The 16,553-nt window shown below is 43.4% G+C and overlaps 1 protein-coding gene across 2 annotated transcripts in view; it reads left to right on the top strand.

The window, feature by feature from the left end:
* Nucleotides 1-16,553, top strand: part of LOC138303681 (solute carrier family 2, facilitated glucose transporter member 1-like) — a 91,439-nt gene that overhangs the window by 64,906 nt on the left and 9,980 nt on the right. For both annotated transcript variants that reach the window (XM_069243008.1, XM_069243007.1), the window contains exons 8-9: nt 4,586-4,690; nt 5,830-5,931. In XM_069243008.1, coding sequence (XP_069099109.1) covers nt 4,586-4,690; nt 5,830-5,931 — 207 coding nt within the window. The remainder of the gene's footprint in view (nt 1-4,585; nt 4,691-5,829; nt 5,932-16,553) is intronic.

Genomic DNA, 16,553 nt, shown 5'->3' with positions numbered 1-16,553 from the left:
CCAGTTTTTTTAAATAGGATGATTTTGCAGAATCATTGTCCATCATGAGGACAGTACCTCCGTTTCTGGGTTTCTGGTTTGTAACTATGTGCCAGGGAGTAAGTTCTTTTCCATCTTCAACAAGTGAATGCTGGGAGCGTGGAAGAGCTGAGGCGTGTCACTTCAAGGGTGAACATGCAAGGTAAGGGATCACATGAGTCAAATGCTGAAGAGAAGGTGTCATAAAGCCAAGTAAATGAGGTAATTTGAGAGAAGGATAAAGAAGTCAGAGCGTGGGCTACCGGACGTATCCCACAAGACCCGCCGGTAGGCACGCTGGGACCTCCCCCTCGCAACGTTACTCTTGGACACATGGGTGTTGTTGTAGGAAGGAACTGAGAGCGGCAATGGAGAAGGCAGACGCGGGGAGAATAGCGTTCTGCTTACGTCAGAGGGTTACTGCTCTGCAATGATGATTGCAGAAGGCTCTGCTATGGATATGAAGTGAAAAAGGAAATCAGTGACCAGCACGGATTCTCACTGCAGGAGCCACCAGGTTTCTCACCGCAATTAGTAAGCAATACATATAGTTGTTTAGCACAATCTCTGCTAGCGGTCGAGGGTCGCTGGGTCAGGCTCCCCTCACAAGTGTAAGTGCGAGCATCTCCACACAAGCGGTGGCAAGTGGAGGCAACATCAGCTGGCAGTGGATTAGGATGGCACCTTGTCAGACTTTGTGTGTGCGCAAATGCGGCGCCGTCTAGCAGAGGATCTAACTCCAATTCCAGTGCCGGGTGTGCTGATTCACATCTGCATATCCAGAAGGGTAAAAGGCGCTATACGCCTCCTCTGGTAGCTCGTATGGGCAAATTATCGGGCAGTATCCAGAGGGTAATAATTTCTAAAGCAGCACTACCTTTGGAAATAGTGGCTCGAGAAGCAGATGACCTTGAAGCACGTAGAACTCTAGAATTGGCTGACAAAGACAATCAGAGGGTAGAGTTGCAGGACTGTAGACAGGCAGTTTTATCTAATCCCTCTAACCCCCTAACTCTCCCAGCTCTTGAAATCCGCTCCCTATACTCTCTGTAGTGTCTGAGACGGGGGTTCAGAGTACGGAAAGGACTGGATAATACACCCAGCCTCAGTTACAATCTCAGACGCAAAGAAGTAACGGACAGTTTGACCTTGGGGGATGTGAGGGTAGTAAAAGAGACTATCCAATGTTCCTTAAAACTAGCAACATCAAGAACTTGGAGAATGCCTTTGCACCATTAATGGAAACAGGTACCGGAGTTCAGAGAGGAGGTTGTAGTGAGGTGCTCACGGCAGAGCCTATAACTAAACCAGAGGCAGAAAGTTTGATTCAGAAATCAACCAGTCAGTCAATAATCAGGAGCAATTGCCAATAGATCAGTCTGTGGAAGAGCGGTGTGAACTGAGCTAGGGTCAAAAAGAGAAGAGTGGTAATGAACAGTTTCCTACACGTGATAGGCTCGGTGGTGACAGTCTAATTGAGAGTTTTGACAATCAGCAATTGGAAGATAGGGGTGATCAAGCCCATGCACAAGAACAAATGCTGATGAAAACAATTCTGCAGGAGCTACTAGAATTAAAAGTTATCCAAATTAAAGAGACTGCTGCGATTAAGCAGAGGCTGGATAAAGTCGAGGAAGTAATTGGGCAGATTCCAGCACGACCGCTCCATGGGTTGGGAGAAGGAACTGGATAAGGTTCAGAAGAAGCTGAGCGGATCGCAGAATAAGTTTGAGGATCTGGAAAATCATGCTAGGAGGCCGAACCTCCACTTTGTGGGGGTGTGAGAGGGTGCTGAAAATCAGGGTAGTCATCAGGATATGCTGCAATTTGTGGAGAAGTTGATTAAAACTTATATTTTGGACAATCTGCTGGAAGATCTGACAATTTTCTGGGCACATTGCATTCCCTCCCAAAGGCAGCCAAATCCATATATCCTCGTACAATCATTGTCAATTTTGCAGACTACATAATTAAAGAACAAATCCTTGCAAAACAATTCAAAATAAATCTTTTTGTTTATCAGAGAAAGAAAGGTGTGTGTGTTCTCTGACATGCCTGTGGCCTCAGCACGCAGAAGAAAAGAACTGGTTGGCTTGATTGGCCAATTTAAGGGGGTGGGGGCCCAAGCTTCTATGACTCAACAATCAAAATTAAAAGTATTGCTTACGGGGCAATTCTATTTGTGTATAACCCTTGAAGATGCCCACAACCTTTTGAAGAAGGCACAGACTGGTTGAAGATGGATGTAAAACTGGCTAAAGAACACTGCTCATGCGTTATGGGGGAGCACTCTGCAGCATTATTGGTAGTTGAATTTTATTTTGTGTATCATGTTAAGATGCTTGGACGCTTCAAATCTTTTTGACAAATAACGAGGAAAGAGTTGTGGGCATCTATTATACATTGGTTTTCTATGTCTGGAGAGATGGGTGAGGGAGAGGGATAGCGTTTCCTTCATGAGTGTGCCATGGTGCCTTTCCAGGAAATCCAATCAGTAATGGATGGTGTGGGGTAGTGTAAGCTATTCCTCCTCCAATTACGGAGGGGCACTTAGGGCGGTGGGGGCTTTGATGGGGCACAGAGATGACTTGGTGGTGGTGTTAGGGTTAAGGTAGTCAAAAAAAGAAAATATGCAGATTTACAAGCAAGAAATGGCATGTAGTTATAGTAGAAAATAGAAAGACAAAGAGATAAAGGGTTCAGCTTCAGCCACAAGTCAGTCAGAGGTAGGTATAGAGGTGACAAGGCTAAGCCAGGGTTAAAGAGGTGCGTAATATTGCTTTTTTTCTTCCATTAGTAATGGCATTTTAAATATACAAAAAATATTGGGCTGTAATGCATTGGTTGACCACATTTAATCCTGAAATAATTTACTTGCAGAAGACTCATCTTAAAGAAAATGAACTAAAAGTTTTATACCCAGGACTTATGCACATGCTTTGTTTGCCTCAGCTAGACTAGCAGTAAGAGGTGTGGCTATTTTTTTGTCCAGGTCAGTGAAGTGGAAAGTAAGGGAAGTTATCAGATATAAAAAAAGGAAGATGGATTGGGTGAAAGTACGGGTCCATGGAACCACCCTCAACCTCCTCAATTATTACGGCCCAGTGCAGGATGAGCAAGTTCCTTTGAAGGAAATATTTTCTTTGGCAATGGGTGTGGAGTGGCCTCTAATCTGGGGAGGAGATTTTAATTATATTCAGGACCTCAAATGGTACATCTCCAATAGGTCCAAAAAACAGCTGAAGCCTAAGACAGCCAAGGTGATGGGCTCAATGAAATATAATCTGAACTTAGTTGATCCATGGCAATCAGACCACCATGGGCAGGCGCAATTAACTTGATTTTCACATAAGTAATTGGGTTTCTTTTAGTCTCAAAATCATTAAAGTGGAGGGAAATGGGAATCTGGGCCAATCCATTTTCAGATCACTCAGTGGTAAGTGTTATGCTGGAGTTAGAAGGTGCCAAAATTTCAAGGGCTCATCGACAGTTTGATAAGACACTCCTAGCGAATCAGGAATGGCTGGATATTATGCGTAATTGTATCCAGGAATTTTCTTAGATTAACTGAGGTACTGCCCCCCCCATTTTCTGTGTGGGAATCATTTAAAGCAGCAGTTAAAGGTCAGGTGATTGCTTATAAATCAGCTCAGATGAGAGCTCGCAAGGCATGGATTAAGGAAGTACAATACACTCTTGATTATACCCATACAGTTTTAATTAGGGGGAGGGCAGAATCTAGAGCAGAATCAATAGCAAAATCTGACTAGGCCAAACCAGTTCTGAGAAATTGTTTTATTCTTGAAGAGTTGGATTATTCAAGAACCTTTTTGCAACAGTAACATTCAGTGTCCCACTGAATACAAAGAAAAAATTTGTAACAACTGTAATCATGGAAGGATACCGCCAAGAAACTCTGCGATCATCGTATTTTATTTTTTAATTTACATGTCTGAGCACTACTTTGGACCTAACATGTCGTATACACATTTTTAACTTAAAAATACACACTTTCGTGTCACAAAATTGGTTCTGTAAGACAATGAACCACGAGTGGGGCAATAGGAAATGAAAAAACACACAGACAATAATAGTATAACAAGTGCTGTAGGACTCAGTTAAACAAACCCGTGACCAAGGTCCAGGGGGGAGGGGCAGACAAAACGTATTGGGGCATTTTTGCTGTTTATTGGCTGTGATATCAAATATATATATATATATATGTGTGTGTAAATATATATATATATTTGTGTGTGTGTGTGTTGAAATATATATATATTTATACATATATAATGTACAGATTATGTGCTTGTCCCACTGGCTTACCAAATTGCCTAGCGCATTAGTCCACCCATTTTACCCATTTCACATTTTAAATAAACCACAAATAAAATGATGATTAAATGGCTATTTATTTTTTAGCTGTTTTCTAATATTTTTCAGTAGACTTTAAAGGGTGCATGAATGTAAATAAAAGCTGAATTAATTATGAAGGATTGGTCATTTTGTGCTCTCCACCGCCTCCCTGTTACATCTTCTCCTGTCTCTCCCGACCACAATCCCGCAGCTTATCAACTATTCAACAAAGCTGTTCACCCTCGCAAAAGTTGGGAGCCCCACGTATACCACTATTGGGGTTGGAGTCGTCAATATCATCTTCACCATTGCTGCTGTAAGTATGTTGGACTATCTTGTAAGGGGGAAGGGCCTTCTTAACAATGAGCACAGGGGGCTGTGTTGATGGAACACTTGATTATTCCCAGGGATCTAACTATCATTAATATAGAAGGTGCAGAGGCGGCGGAGCATGAGAGATGATGGACCCATTACACCCCAATTATAAGTGCTTTTAACTACCCATCCTAGGGGCAGGGTACCTATATGTCATTCAACCTTCATGGCTTATGTCACACTTGCTACACTCTTGTAATGTAATGTAAGGTGGATTTGTTGAGCGCTGCTTGTCACCTGTGAGGGCGCCCAGACACTCTTTGTCCTATAAGCAACAAATCGATGACAGGCATGATTGGGTGAAGCCAGTCACTCGTGATGGCTTTGGCTCGCCTCCCAGTCCTTTGCTTCTTGCCTATGGTGGCACTTCAAAACTTAATCAGGGATAAGCAAATCAACTTTGATCTTGTTCCAGTCCCCGGCTCCGTCAGGGTTGTGATACCCGACTTCCTGTGCATGAATGTTGACTGACCACCATGCTATGGGTAGTGACATCACGCACCCAGTGACATCTCATGGCTTTTCCTTTGTGGCCTCCAATTGCAACATCAATGACAAATACAACATTCAGAAGCAAATCTGGCTCTAAGAGCCTCTTCTGGTTTCTCTTCCTGCCTCTGGGTCCAGGACAAACAGCCCCAATGTCAGGGAAACAAGCAGTAGCCTCTATGGAACATTCATGTTCCTCAGGTTCTAAACTCTAGCTCTGGAACAAATTTTAAATATGCTTTTGAATACTGTGTAATTCCAGAATTTCATCCTATGAAAATTCCCAAAATGACTTGAAATTTCTCATTACAGAATTTTCCATAATTTTTTCCATGCAAGAGATGCACTTGTGCAGCAAATATTTTCCCAGTTGACATTTGTTTGGTCAAACCAGTCTCCTGGTGGTATCCGGTGAGACTTTTTTCCCAGAAGTGGGTGCTTCTGTGAAAAATGACACAAGATACTGGCAAACCACATGTCACATTAAAAGCATAATTTCCAGAAATGTTTTTTGATATTTCACTGGAATGTAAATAAAATTTAGTTCATCCTCAATAAAAACACTGCCGACTGTCTACTTTTGCCCTCTAGGTCTTTCTGGTGGAGCAGGCAGGTCGAAGAACACTTCTGTTGATTGGTCAATTGGTCATGGCGCTGTGTGATATCCTACTCACTATTACCATTGGCACTTTGGTGAGTACACCTTATGTTCTGTGGATATCCGTAGTATCTATACTTTGTCACACAACCCTAATGTATTCTATCCTAGGCTCCAGAAGCCCACTATTGGACAGGGATGGTCCTGCAGAATCAGATTCTCTTTACACAATCATGGCCTTAAGGGGATCACTGACAGTTTAGCAGAGTATAACTCCTTTTCAACAAGATATAGAGGCAGAAAGATATTTATTGCCAAGTAAACATGACCGCAACAGTACCATTCTCTTCAGCTCCTTGATATTTAGCTTTTCAGAATCACATAATGCTTGACATTGCAATAGGAGGAATCAAGTATATGCTTGGTCAAATAAGATGTCTCTTTTAAAATTCTAGATATTTTTTTATAGAGAGTGACATCCCACTCCAAGTTCTCTATAAGGAATGTCTGGGCGTTCCTAAAGCATCTGCCCTTTTCAAACTATAATGTTTGCCATAGAATACCACTAATATTATATAGAAGCACTTTAAGAGACAACTTATACACATCTCATGAAGAGTAGTAAGGATAACATGTGCTTCCCTCAACACCCAAAAGAAAATCTTTAAATATCCCAGATATTATAGAAAAATTCTGGCCCCTAAAACCTGAGATATGTTCTGGATGGTTCTATAGAGTACCGTATTTGTCTTGTAACATGTCCTAAGTATTTAACATCAGCTCATGTCCTTTAGAACCACCTGTCTTATATCACGCTTTACATCAGTTGGAGGCTAGAGAGGTGTGATAAAGCACTAGGGTGTTATCTTTCTACACTGATGAGAGAAAATAAGCGGGGCCACAATAGTGCTGGAACAAAAGCTGTGAATTCACATCATTTCCTGGGGAGGTGCCCAGAGAAAATTGACATAATATAGGTCTTTATGGAACTGTAGTTTGTTGATCTGTCTTTGAAAACGAAATCAAGAGTTTGTTTTGCGTCACTTATGGAATGGCTTAGCAATGTTTTAAAAGGGCCAACCAGGGGAAAATAAAAACAATTTTCTTTACCCAATCCTTCTTCTCTGACAATTACAAGTAATAGATGTTCTGAATGTTTGTGTATTGCTGATGTCAGCTGAGTTGTGAGATCTACTGTGCCATCATTTACCGGTTTCCCTTCAAATGGCTGAAATAAGTGATGAGAGAGATCCCCATATATTCTAACAACACATTTCAATGACTGTTTTGACACTTAGCAGTCAACGCCTTATGTAAGACCAGAAAATACCATATTTTTTTTATATCAATCTACTGTATCGCTCCCTTCTGGATTACACATGTGTTAGAAATTGGGTTTCTGGTTGGAAGATGTATGCAACCTGTCCAAGCAGGAACAGCAATGCTAATAAGGTTAAGTCAGATACACACTAAAGGTTTGTACAACAATTCAAAGAGTAACACAACGAAAATACCACAATAAGACTCCACACCATGTTAGAAAAATTGCTTATATTTTTATGAATAAAACCAGACCAAAGATACAACAATTCAATAAAGAGAAATCAAGATATGATTTTTTAAAGAATAGATGTGCAAGTAGTGTTTAGAAGGAATAAGCACCTATTGGGATATTTGGTTGCGCTGGACCGAGACAAAGTCAGTGAGTTCAGGCCACTTACAATGGAGCACAGGTGGGCTACAGAACCCACGAAGAGCCCAATGCGCAACAGTACCCTAGTACTTATTGGATCATGAGGTGTCGATGATCCCCATGCCGTTGGGGTGTTACGCCTGATTTTTACACTGTGGCGATGCGCTGGTTCTTAGTGCGATGCACCGGTTCTGAATGTGGTGGTTCCGAATGCGATGGGCCAGGTTAATCCACGCTGGAGGGGTGATGCATCTATCTTTTCCACACAGTGGCAGCAATGCGTTGGTTCCAAAGTGGTGGTTTTGGAGGTGATGTGGTATTTTTAAGTGCGATGCACCAGTACTGTTCTTATGACAACGGTGGTGTGCCAATCCCGATCTCACAACACATGATGCATCAGTTTTTATCAGTGTGAAGGTGTAGAGGTGAAGGTTCTGGCAGATGCAGCACTTTCTATTCACTTCCAAGGACTCAGGACCGGATTGGCACTACTTGGCAGAGCATGACTTTCAGCAAGCAAATTCCAGGTGCTGCTTGAAGATGGAATTGGAGTCTTTGATGACCCTGAAACTTCAGAACAAGAGACAAGCCTGCAAGCCCCTGGAATCTCTTTGGTTCTAGGGATGCAGAGATACAGGCCCAGTCCTTCTCACTGCCATGCAAGGAGGGCAGCAGGCAGCAGGGCAAGCACAGCAGAGCAGGAGTCCCGCAAAGTCCAGCAGAGTGACAGTCCCCTAAGCAGCACAGTGGCCCTTCTTCCTGGCAGAATGTCCTCTGGCTCAGAAGTGTACTGAGTTGGTGGAGTCACAGGTCCAGTACTTATAGCCAATTGTGCCTTTGAAGTGGGGGAGACTTCAAAGAAGTGCCCTTGAAGTGCACAGAGATCTTCCCTTCCTATCCTAGCTAGAGACTCACTACAGGGGGGTATGCAGCTCTTTGTGCGTGACAGGACACTGCCCATTCAGGTGTATGCGTCCCCCTCTCCCACCTATCCTGCCCAGGACGGCCCACCAGGATGTCGAGGGTTTATCAGGGACATCTAAGCACCCTTTGTGTGTGGCTGACTGAAGGGAATGCACAAGCCCAGCTGTCACCCCACCCCAGACATGTATTGATGACAGGTAGCATGGACCCAATGGCTAAAGTAGTAAAATGCCAACTTTCTAAAAGTGGCATTTCCATATCTGCAATTTACAATCCGACTTCACCATAAATTGTGCTATTAAATTGTGAGTTCAGAGACATCAAAATAAACTACTTTATCTCTTTCAGATTTGGAATTGCCCTTATAAGATGTAATAAGGTAATTCCGATGTTATCATATGGGAGAGCTAGGCCTTGCGGTAGTGAATCATGCATTTGGGAAGTTTTCACTTTCAGAGCATGTAAAATTTAAAGGTACATGTCCTGCCTTTTAAATACATTGCACCCCACCCTGTGGGTCACACAGGGCCTAACATAAGGGTGACTTATATGTATAAAAAGAGAAGGTTTAGGCCAGCCAAGAGGTTTAACTTGCCAGGTCGACATGGCAGTTTGAAACTGCATAGATAAGCTCTGCAGTGGCAGGCCAGAGACATGGTTAAGGGGCTAATTAAGTGGGTGGCAGAATCAGTGCCGTGGGCACACTAGTACCATTTAATTTACAGGCTCTGGGCACATGTGGTGCCTTTTACTCAGGACTTATAAGTACATTAAATATGCCAATTGTGGTTAAGCCAATGTTAGGACTGCAAGGCTTGTGAAGTTTGTCTTTTTTAATTTGTTTTATAAAAGGACAGCATCATTGGCCCTTTAACACAAGTAGGAGGCAATTCTTGCCTCTGTGATTGGCTGTGAGCGGTTTAGGGCATCTTGATAGCATCTCACAAGATAGCCTACACTTCTAGAACAACACGAACAACCATAATGTGATGGTTGCTCGCTAAAACAATTTTTATTGTGCTATTTTTTAGTGCACAATGCATTGTCACATTAAAATTGACTCAAGGACGCATTTCACTCTCAAAAATATAGTGCTAATTGATAGATTTGCATTTCCTATAATTTCACTTAATTTTACCAAAAGTTTGCATAATTACAAAAAAATAAATTTTGCAAAATTTGGACACTTCCAGTCCTACTTCCAGCACGCTCACTGTCAATGAACAAATCACTCATTAAGGACTGAAACATTATGCAGACTGAACTTTGGCGTTCCTTGTTTCCTATTAAGAAAACTACAAAGAATCCAGAGCACAGCAGCAAGACTACTACTTCACTCCAACCAAAAGAGGACTATAATGGCTACTGGCAGCAAGATACCCTGGGGCAAATTTACGCTGCCCTCCATGACTGGGAAAGGGCAGGAATGAGCTGTATCTAACATGACATTCCTTCCTTTGCCCCATGGCACAGGGGTGCCTGCGGTGCAAGCAGGTTGCATTAGTGCAGGAAGGAGCACCTTCATTCTCGCAAAAACAATCTCCTGATGCTTTTCTTTTTCCTCTTTAAAAAGAGGAAAAAACAAGGCAAAATAAACATATGTCTCCTCGTTACGCCTCACTTGAAGAGATGTAGCAGTTTTGGTGCATTCCCAGTCCCTGGGTGTTGCGTTGGAACATCCACACACCACCCATGGAACGCCTCCCTGAGGCAGTGATTTGAGCTGCATAGCATTACTCTGGATTTATCAAGCCACTCAAGGCCCTGCAAGGTGTTCTTGCGTGGCTTGATCAATCACATTTTAAGGGTTGCATTAATTTGGCACCACGTTGCATACTGCAAAAAGAAAACAACAATTTAATAAATCTGCCCCTCTTTATTGCTCGTCATCCACAAAACCAATCAATGGAAAGGCTTGCAATCCCTAGACCTAAAATTCCAGTGATGCTCCCAAAACCAAGCTCTATGCTCAAGATTGGCACCTCTGCTTATTTTTCCTTCTTATAAGGACAAGTCCAACGGGGGAACCTCAGTCTTCGTACAGGCAGAAAAACTTTGGAACTCCTTGCCAGCAAGGATATGAAATAAATGAAATCACCTGAAATACAGGAGGAAGTAAAAACCTGGCTATTCCCAAGCTCGAGGTCCCATTCAACCAGATCCCTTGATACCTACATTGAACCCCTTTAGGTCATTATAGAGCTCTCTGCTAAAGAGTGAAAGACCCTAGTAAAGTATATGAGAAACATCTCCTTAGCTGACTTTAAAGTATGAAAGCTGGACAGTAATGACGCACACATTGAACAGGGATTGTGACAGGATACATGACAGCCAACTTTAATCAATGTAGGCCCAAAATCAATTATACACCCCCGGGGTTCTAATACATCACCCACATTAGAACACAAATACTGGGAGATAAATTATATCATGGGAAAACCACTGGCTATTCACTTAGTCTAGCCATCAATGGATAAATAGTTAATCACCGAAGAGAGCTACCACATATTTGGTATCCCAGAGGACTGTACAATAGCATATACATGCAGGTCCAAGGCATCATAATGCCCTAAATTGATACTAATCATCCTATAGTTTAATCAGAAAAGGATGACTGTAATGCAGACCAGTTAGGTAGATCCCTGCCTTTCTCTCTTTAACTCTTTCCTCCACTCCCTTCCTCTCTCATGGGGTGGTGTTGACTCAACCAGTTAGAGGTAGGAGAGAAAGTGTAAAGAAAACCATAGACCTGATAAGGGGTCAACAGAGCAAACTAGAATTGCCAAGTAATTACACTTATGCTTTGTACAGTCTCACACCCCTTCCTCCATATCACACTGCTAAGTGCCACCAAAGATAAGTTAAGAACATGTCTCAGGTGTATGGACACTTGCGCATGACAACAAAATGCTTCCAAATATAACTCCTGTCCAGCCAACCACTCCCCTACAGTGTAGCATGCCGCAAGTTTGATAACACTCATTGGCACCCCACAATGGGGTTTGATGAACTAAGCAGAAATACAATCCAATCCAATGCAATCCAATCCAATCCAATACAATCCAATCCAATCCAATCCAATCCAATACAATACAATACAATACAGAAATAACCAGCCCCTCACTAACTGGTTCTTAGAAACCCACCTGGCAGGCCCTTGACCAGGATCCCTTATGCATGAGGCCAAGCTCCTACACCATCCTTAGCAGGGAGATTCGAAAAGTAAAGCAAAATGTTTTTAAAAGTGCCCCTGTTTCACCTTTTCATGCGGCGGTATGAGCTTGAAGGATGGATGTTGGTAAGTTTTTGGGTGGTGCAAACAAAAAAGTTGTAAATCAATTAATATCCACAAGCATTGTTGGAGTGTAATGAAGGGAACATGGAGAAACTTTTGCCAAACAATTTTTTGTAGCTGCCTGGCCTTCCAACAGTGAAAAAAGAGTTATAGACCAAAGCATAATGGGCGGGGGAGAGCAAGCGGGGGAGTTTGAAGCATATACCACTGGGACATAGGAGCAGCTGGGAAGAGGGACGCTGTTTAAATGAAAAAAATACAACCCCCAGTTGACATCGGATGGGCAGTGGAAGCAGTGCAAGACCATGGAGAGGGCCACAAGGCGTTTAAGGGTGGGATGTTGGGGCAGAAGCAACACATGTAGGACATAACTAACAGAGAACTAGAAAAGAAGTGGAGTCCCAGGGATTGGTGGAAGCAAAAGAAAAAGTTGTTCCCTGAGATGGAGCCCTAGAAAGATAAAAGTCATCCTTTTGAAAGAATGGTAAAGAAGCTATGCTCCAGGGTAGGAACAAACATAAAACAAGCATTGGCAAAGCCAATAGGTCTTGCCGATGCAAGAGATATTGGCTTTGACAATGCGTTTTAGCCATGTTGTACATCAGTGTGGCTGCTGTTCAGCATGGCTAACGGTTAGTGACGTGTAGTGTCGTAGACTGGAGTAGAGGGAGTAAAGTATTGTAGAGTGGAGTGGGGGTAGAGTGTCCTAGTGTGCATTTGTTGGAGTAGACTGTCATAGAATGGAGTAGTGGGGAGTAGAGTGTTGCAGAATGGAGTAGTGGGGAGTAGAGCTTGGTGGTTCAGTGGCAGAAAGTGTTGTGGAGTGGAGTGGTGTAGAATGGGGTGGAAAAGGGTGGACTTGGTTGACATGGATTGAGGTAGAGTTGGATGGACTGGACTGAAGCAATGTAGGGTGGATTGAAGAGGGGCAGAGTTGGGTAAAGTGGAGTGGAGTGGATTGGGGTGGATTGAGTGGAGTGGGGTGGATTGTAGTAGAGTGGGGTAAATTGCAGTAGGGTGGGGTGGATTGGAGCAGACTGGAGGGATAGGATTGGAGAGGAAATGGTGGATGGAGTGGGATGGATTGGAGTGGGGTGGTTAGGTGGGTTGGATTGGATAGAGTGGACTAGACTGGAGTGGATTGGACAGAACTGGAGTGGGATGGGTGGACTGAACTGGAATGGATTGGATTGGATTGAGGTGGGGTGGATAGGGTTGGGGTGAATTGGATTGCAGTGGGGTGGATTAAATTGGAGTGGGGTGGATGGATTGGGGTGGGGTGGGATGGATCGGGAGGGATTGGATTGGAGTGGGGTGTTTTGGAGTGAGATGATATGGAGTGAGTTTGAGTAGGGTGGAGTTTGGTGGGGTGGATTTAGATTGGATTGGAGTTGTTTGGAGTGTGGCGGATTGGATTAGAATGGGGTGGATTGTGGTGATTTTATTCAAGTGGGGTCGTTTGGACTGGACTGTGGTGGACAGCATTTGAGTGGGGTGGATTGGAGTGGATTGGATTGGGTGGAGTGGGGTGGGATGAATTTGATTGGAATAGATTGGAGTGGGATGGACGGGGTATGGTGGAATGGATGGAGTGGATTGAATTGGAGTATGGTGGACTGAACTTGAGTGGAGTGGATTGGATTGGATTGGATTGGTTGGGGCAGATTGGAGGGGGTGCACTTAATTGGTGTGTGGTGCATAGGACTGGAGTGGGGTAGATGGATTGGGACGGGGTGGATTCCATTGGGCTGGGGTGGATTGGATTGGAGTGCAGTGCATTGGATTGATGAGTGGTGGATTGGATTGATTGGTTGGGTTTTAATTGGATGGGGTTGATTGGATGAAGTGGGATGGATTGTAATGGATTGGAGTTGGGCATATTGAGGAGTTGCTACACATTGGGGTAAAGTGGACTGGACTGGAGTGGGTTGGATTAGTTTGGAGTGAAGTTGGATTGGACCTGGGGTGTGGTGGATTGGGTGGAGTGGATTGGGTTGGGTGGATTGGATTGGATTGGGTTGGGTGTTTAGGGGTGGGGTGGATTGGATTGGGATGGACTGGGTTGGAGTGGGGTGGATTGGATTGGGGTGGGCTGATTGGACTGGAGTGGTTTGGAGTGGGGTGGGCTGGATTGGAGTGAGGGGGATCGAAGAGGAATGGAGTGGAATGGATTATGGTGGACTGCATGGAGTGGATGTAATGGAGTGGAGTGGTGTGGTTTGGGGAGGATTGGAGTGGAGTGAAGCGAAGTGGATTAGATTGGATTGAATTGGATTGGGGTGAATTGTATTGGAGTGGGTTGATTGGATTGGACTGGATTGGATTTAGATGGATTGGAGTGGGTGGATTAAGGTGGATTCGGTTGGAGTGGGTTGGACTGGTGTGGGTGGATTGAAGTGGGGTGAATTAGAGTGGAGTGGATTGGATTTAAGTGGGGTGGTTTGGATTATGTTCGACTGGATTAAAGTGGTGTGGACTCGAGTGGGGTGGACTGGTTTAGTGTGAGGTGGATTGGATTAGTGTGAGGTGGATTGGATTGAAGTGAGGTGTATTGTGGTGGATTGGAGAGGGGTGGATTGGATTGGAGTAAGGTGGATTGGATTGGGGTTGATTGGTGTGGAGCGAGGTGAGGTGAGGTGGATCAGATTGAGTAGGGTGGATTGGAGTGGGGCGGATTGTATTGGGGCAAATTGCATTGGGATGGATTGGAGTGGGGAGGATTGGAGTGGGGTAAATAGGATTTGAGTGGATTAGTGTGGCATGGACTATATTGGGGTCGATTGGGAGGTTTGGAGTGGAGTGTTTTTCAGGTGGGGTGGTTTAGAGTGGGTGAGTGATTTGTTTTGAGGTGGATTAGATTGGGGTGGATTGGATTAAGTGGGGTGGATTGGAGTGTGGTAGATTGGATTGGGGTGGATTGAAGTGGTGTGGATTGGTTTTGAGTGGGGCAGAGTGGATTGGTGTGGGTTGTGTGGTGTGGGATAGATTGGGGTGAATTGCACAATTATGTGTTAAAGCATCATTTTAGAAATTAGATATAAGAAAGAAACAATGTTGCTTTGCAATTTTTAAAACAAGATAATTGTCAAAACAAAACATGCGTCTGCAAAGTGAGAAAAAAAGACTTAGAAAAAATAAAAGAAAGTTAACTATAGAAAATAGAACTTTGCAATTTTGTTTGTTCGGTTGGGCATGTTTTTGCCAGTCACATGCATTCTGTTTGCAGGGCGCTAGAAGACGCCTTCTTTTTGCAGGGCACTAGAAGTTAAAAATATCAGAATACTACCTTAGTTATGTCTGGAGCAGAAGACAGGTACTGATTAAGTTGAAACAACTGGTGCTTGGTCCCTGTTCCTCAGAAAGGAACAGAAATGATGCTTAGCCTGCACTGACAAATAACAAGGCTGTAAAGAATAGTCCTGCTCAAGCCCACAAATGGTAAACAATGGGAGAGCTCCAAGCCCTTTTTGTTAACAATAGTGTCTCTCAAGGATGACACATGTGCTATCGCAGGCTTGACTCTAAAGAGGAAGGAGGCAGATGGAGATAGAGCTGTCAATGTTAGAACCAGGAAAACTCAATATCCTGAGATTTGGCACCCATCACTTGATCTTCCACTGCTTAAAAACTTGCCTAGTATTATCTTGTTTCATTGTAAAGCGCTCCACTGCCAATTTCAGGCTACATTAAAACTGTAAAAAAAAAAGAATAAAAATCAAGTAAATGAAGTTGACAAGTGTAGCGTGCTCCCCAGCCCGGAAGCATGTAAATGAAAAATTATCACAATCGACCAGATATTCAGATTCCTCACGATTAAATGGAAGTCTGTGGATCTGGAAGGAGGGAAGCTATTCCAAGTCAAATGCGGATCTTCGATCCGCATTTGACTTGGTCCCACGCCAAAAGCTGTGGGAGGTACTGGATAGAGTAGGACTCCAATGCACTCTATTGAATATAATCAAAAGCTTGTATAATAAGACCTTTGCTAAAATTAGATGGGGAGCAAATGGGGATGTAACAAGAGAGATCCCAATTAAAAGGGGAGTGAGACAAGGGTACGTTTTGGCCCCAACCCTCTTCTTAATATTTATAAATGCTTGTATTCCTTATCTATTTGCTTGCGACAGTGATGCCCCCAAATTAGGGGGGGTGAAGACACCGTGCCTGCTCTTTGCGGACGATACATTATTATTATCCCAAACTGCTTCTGGTTTAACAAACTTACTCCAAAAATTCACGTCCTTCTGTAATGATCACGGCCTTGAAGTTAATTCTACGAAAACAAAGTACATGATCTTCGGTGACAACAAACACAAATTAAGAAAGAGAATCTTTACGGAAGGGGTAGAGCTGGAGAGAGTTGCTGAGTTTGTGTATTTGGGGGTTAAACTGGAGGATACGCATATGTGGCAGGCTCAGATAACGAGGGCACATATGTCTCTGAAGCAGAACCTGGGCGGTGTTCTGAGATTTGCAAATAGGTCCCCTAGGTTCACAATTACTCCAGCAATGGAAATATACAAGCTACAAGCAAGAGGGAGTGCTCTGTATGGAGCGGAGCTATGGGGATATGGTAATCTGAAGGATTTGGAGATTGCTGAAAACTCTTTTATAAAGTCTATCCTCAGAATACCTACTAGTTCCCCTACGATGCCTGTCCGTATGGACGTGAACGTAGACACTATTGCACATATAGCAGCGCTGAAACCAATATTATACTGGATCAGAATATGGTCCCTGGATACACTTAGCCCATATAAGACATGGTTGAAAGCTCTGATTAGTGAGAACTACATGGGAAAAAT

This window comes from Pleurodeles waltl, chromosome 7 (genome assembly GCF_031143425.1).
Source record: "Pleurodeles waltl isolate 20211129_DDA chromosome 7, aPleWal1.hap1.20221129, whole genome shotgun sequence".
In the NCBI taxonomy this organism is placed as follows: Eukaryota; Metazoa; Chordata; class Amphibia; order Caudata; family Salamandridae; genus Pleurodeles; species Pleurodeles waltl.
This window is presented reverse-complemented; position numbering and strand designations above follow the sequence as displayed.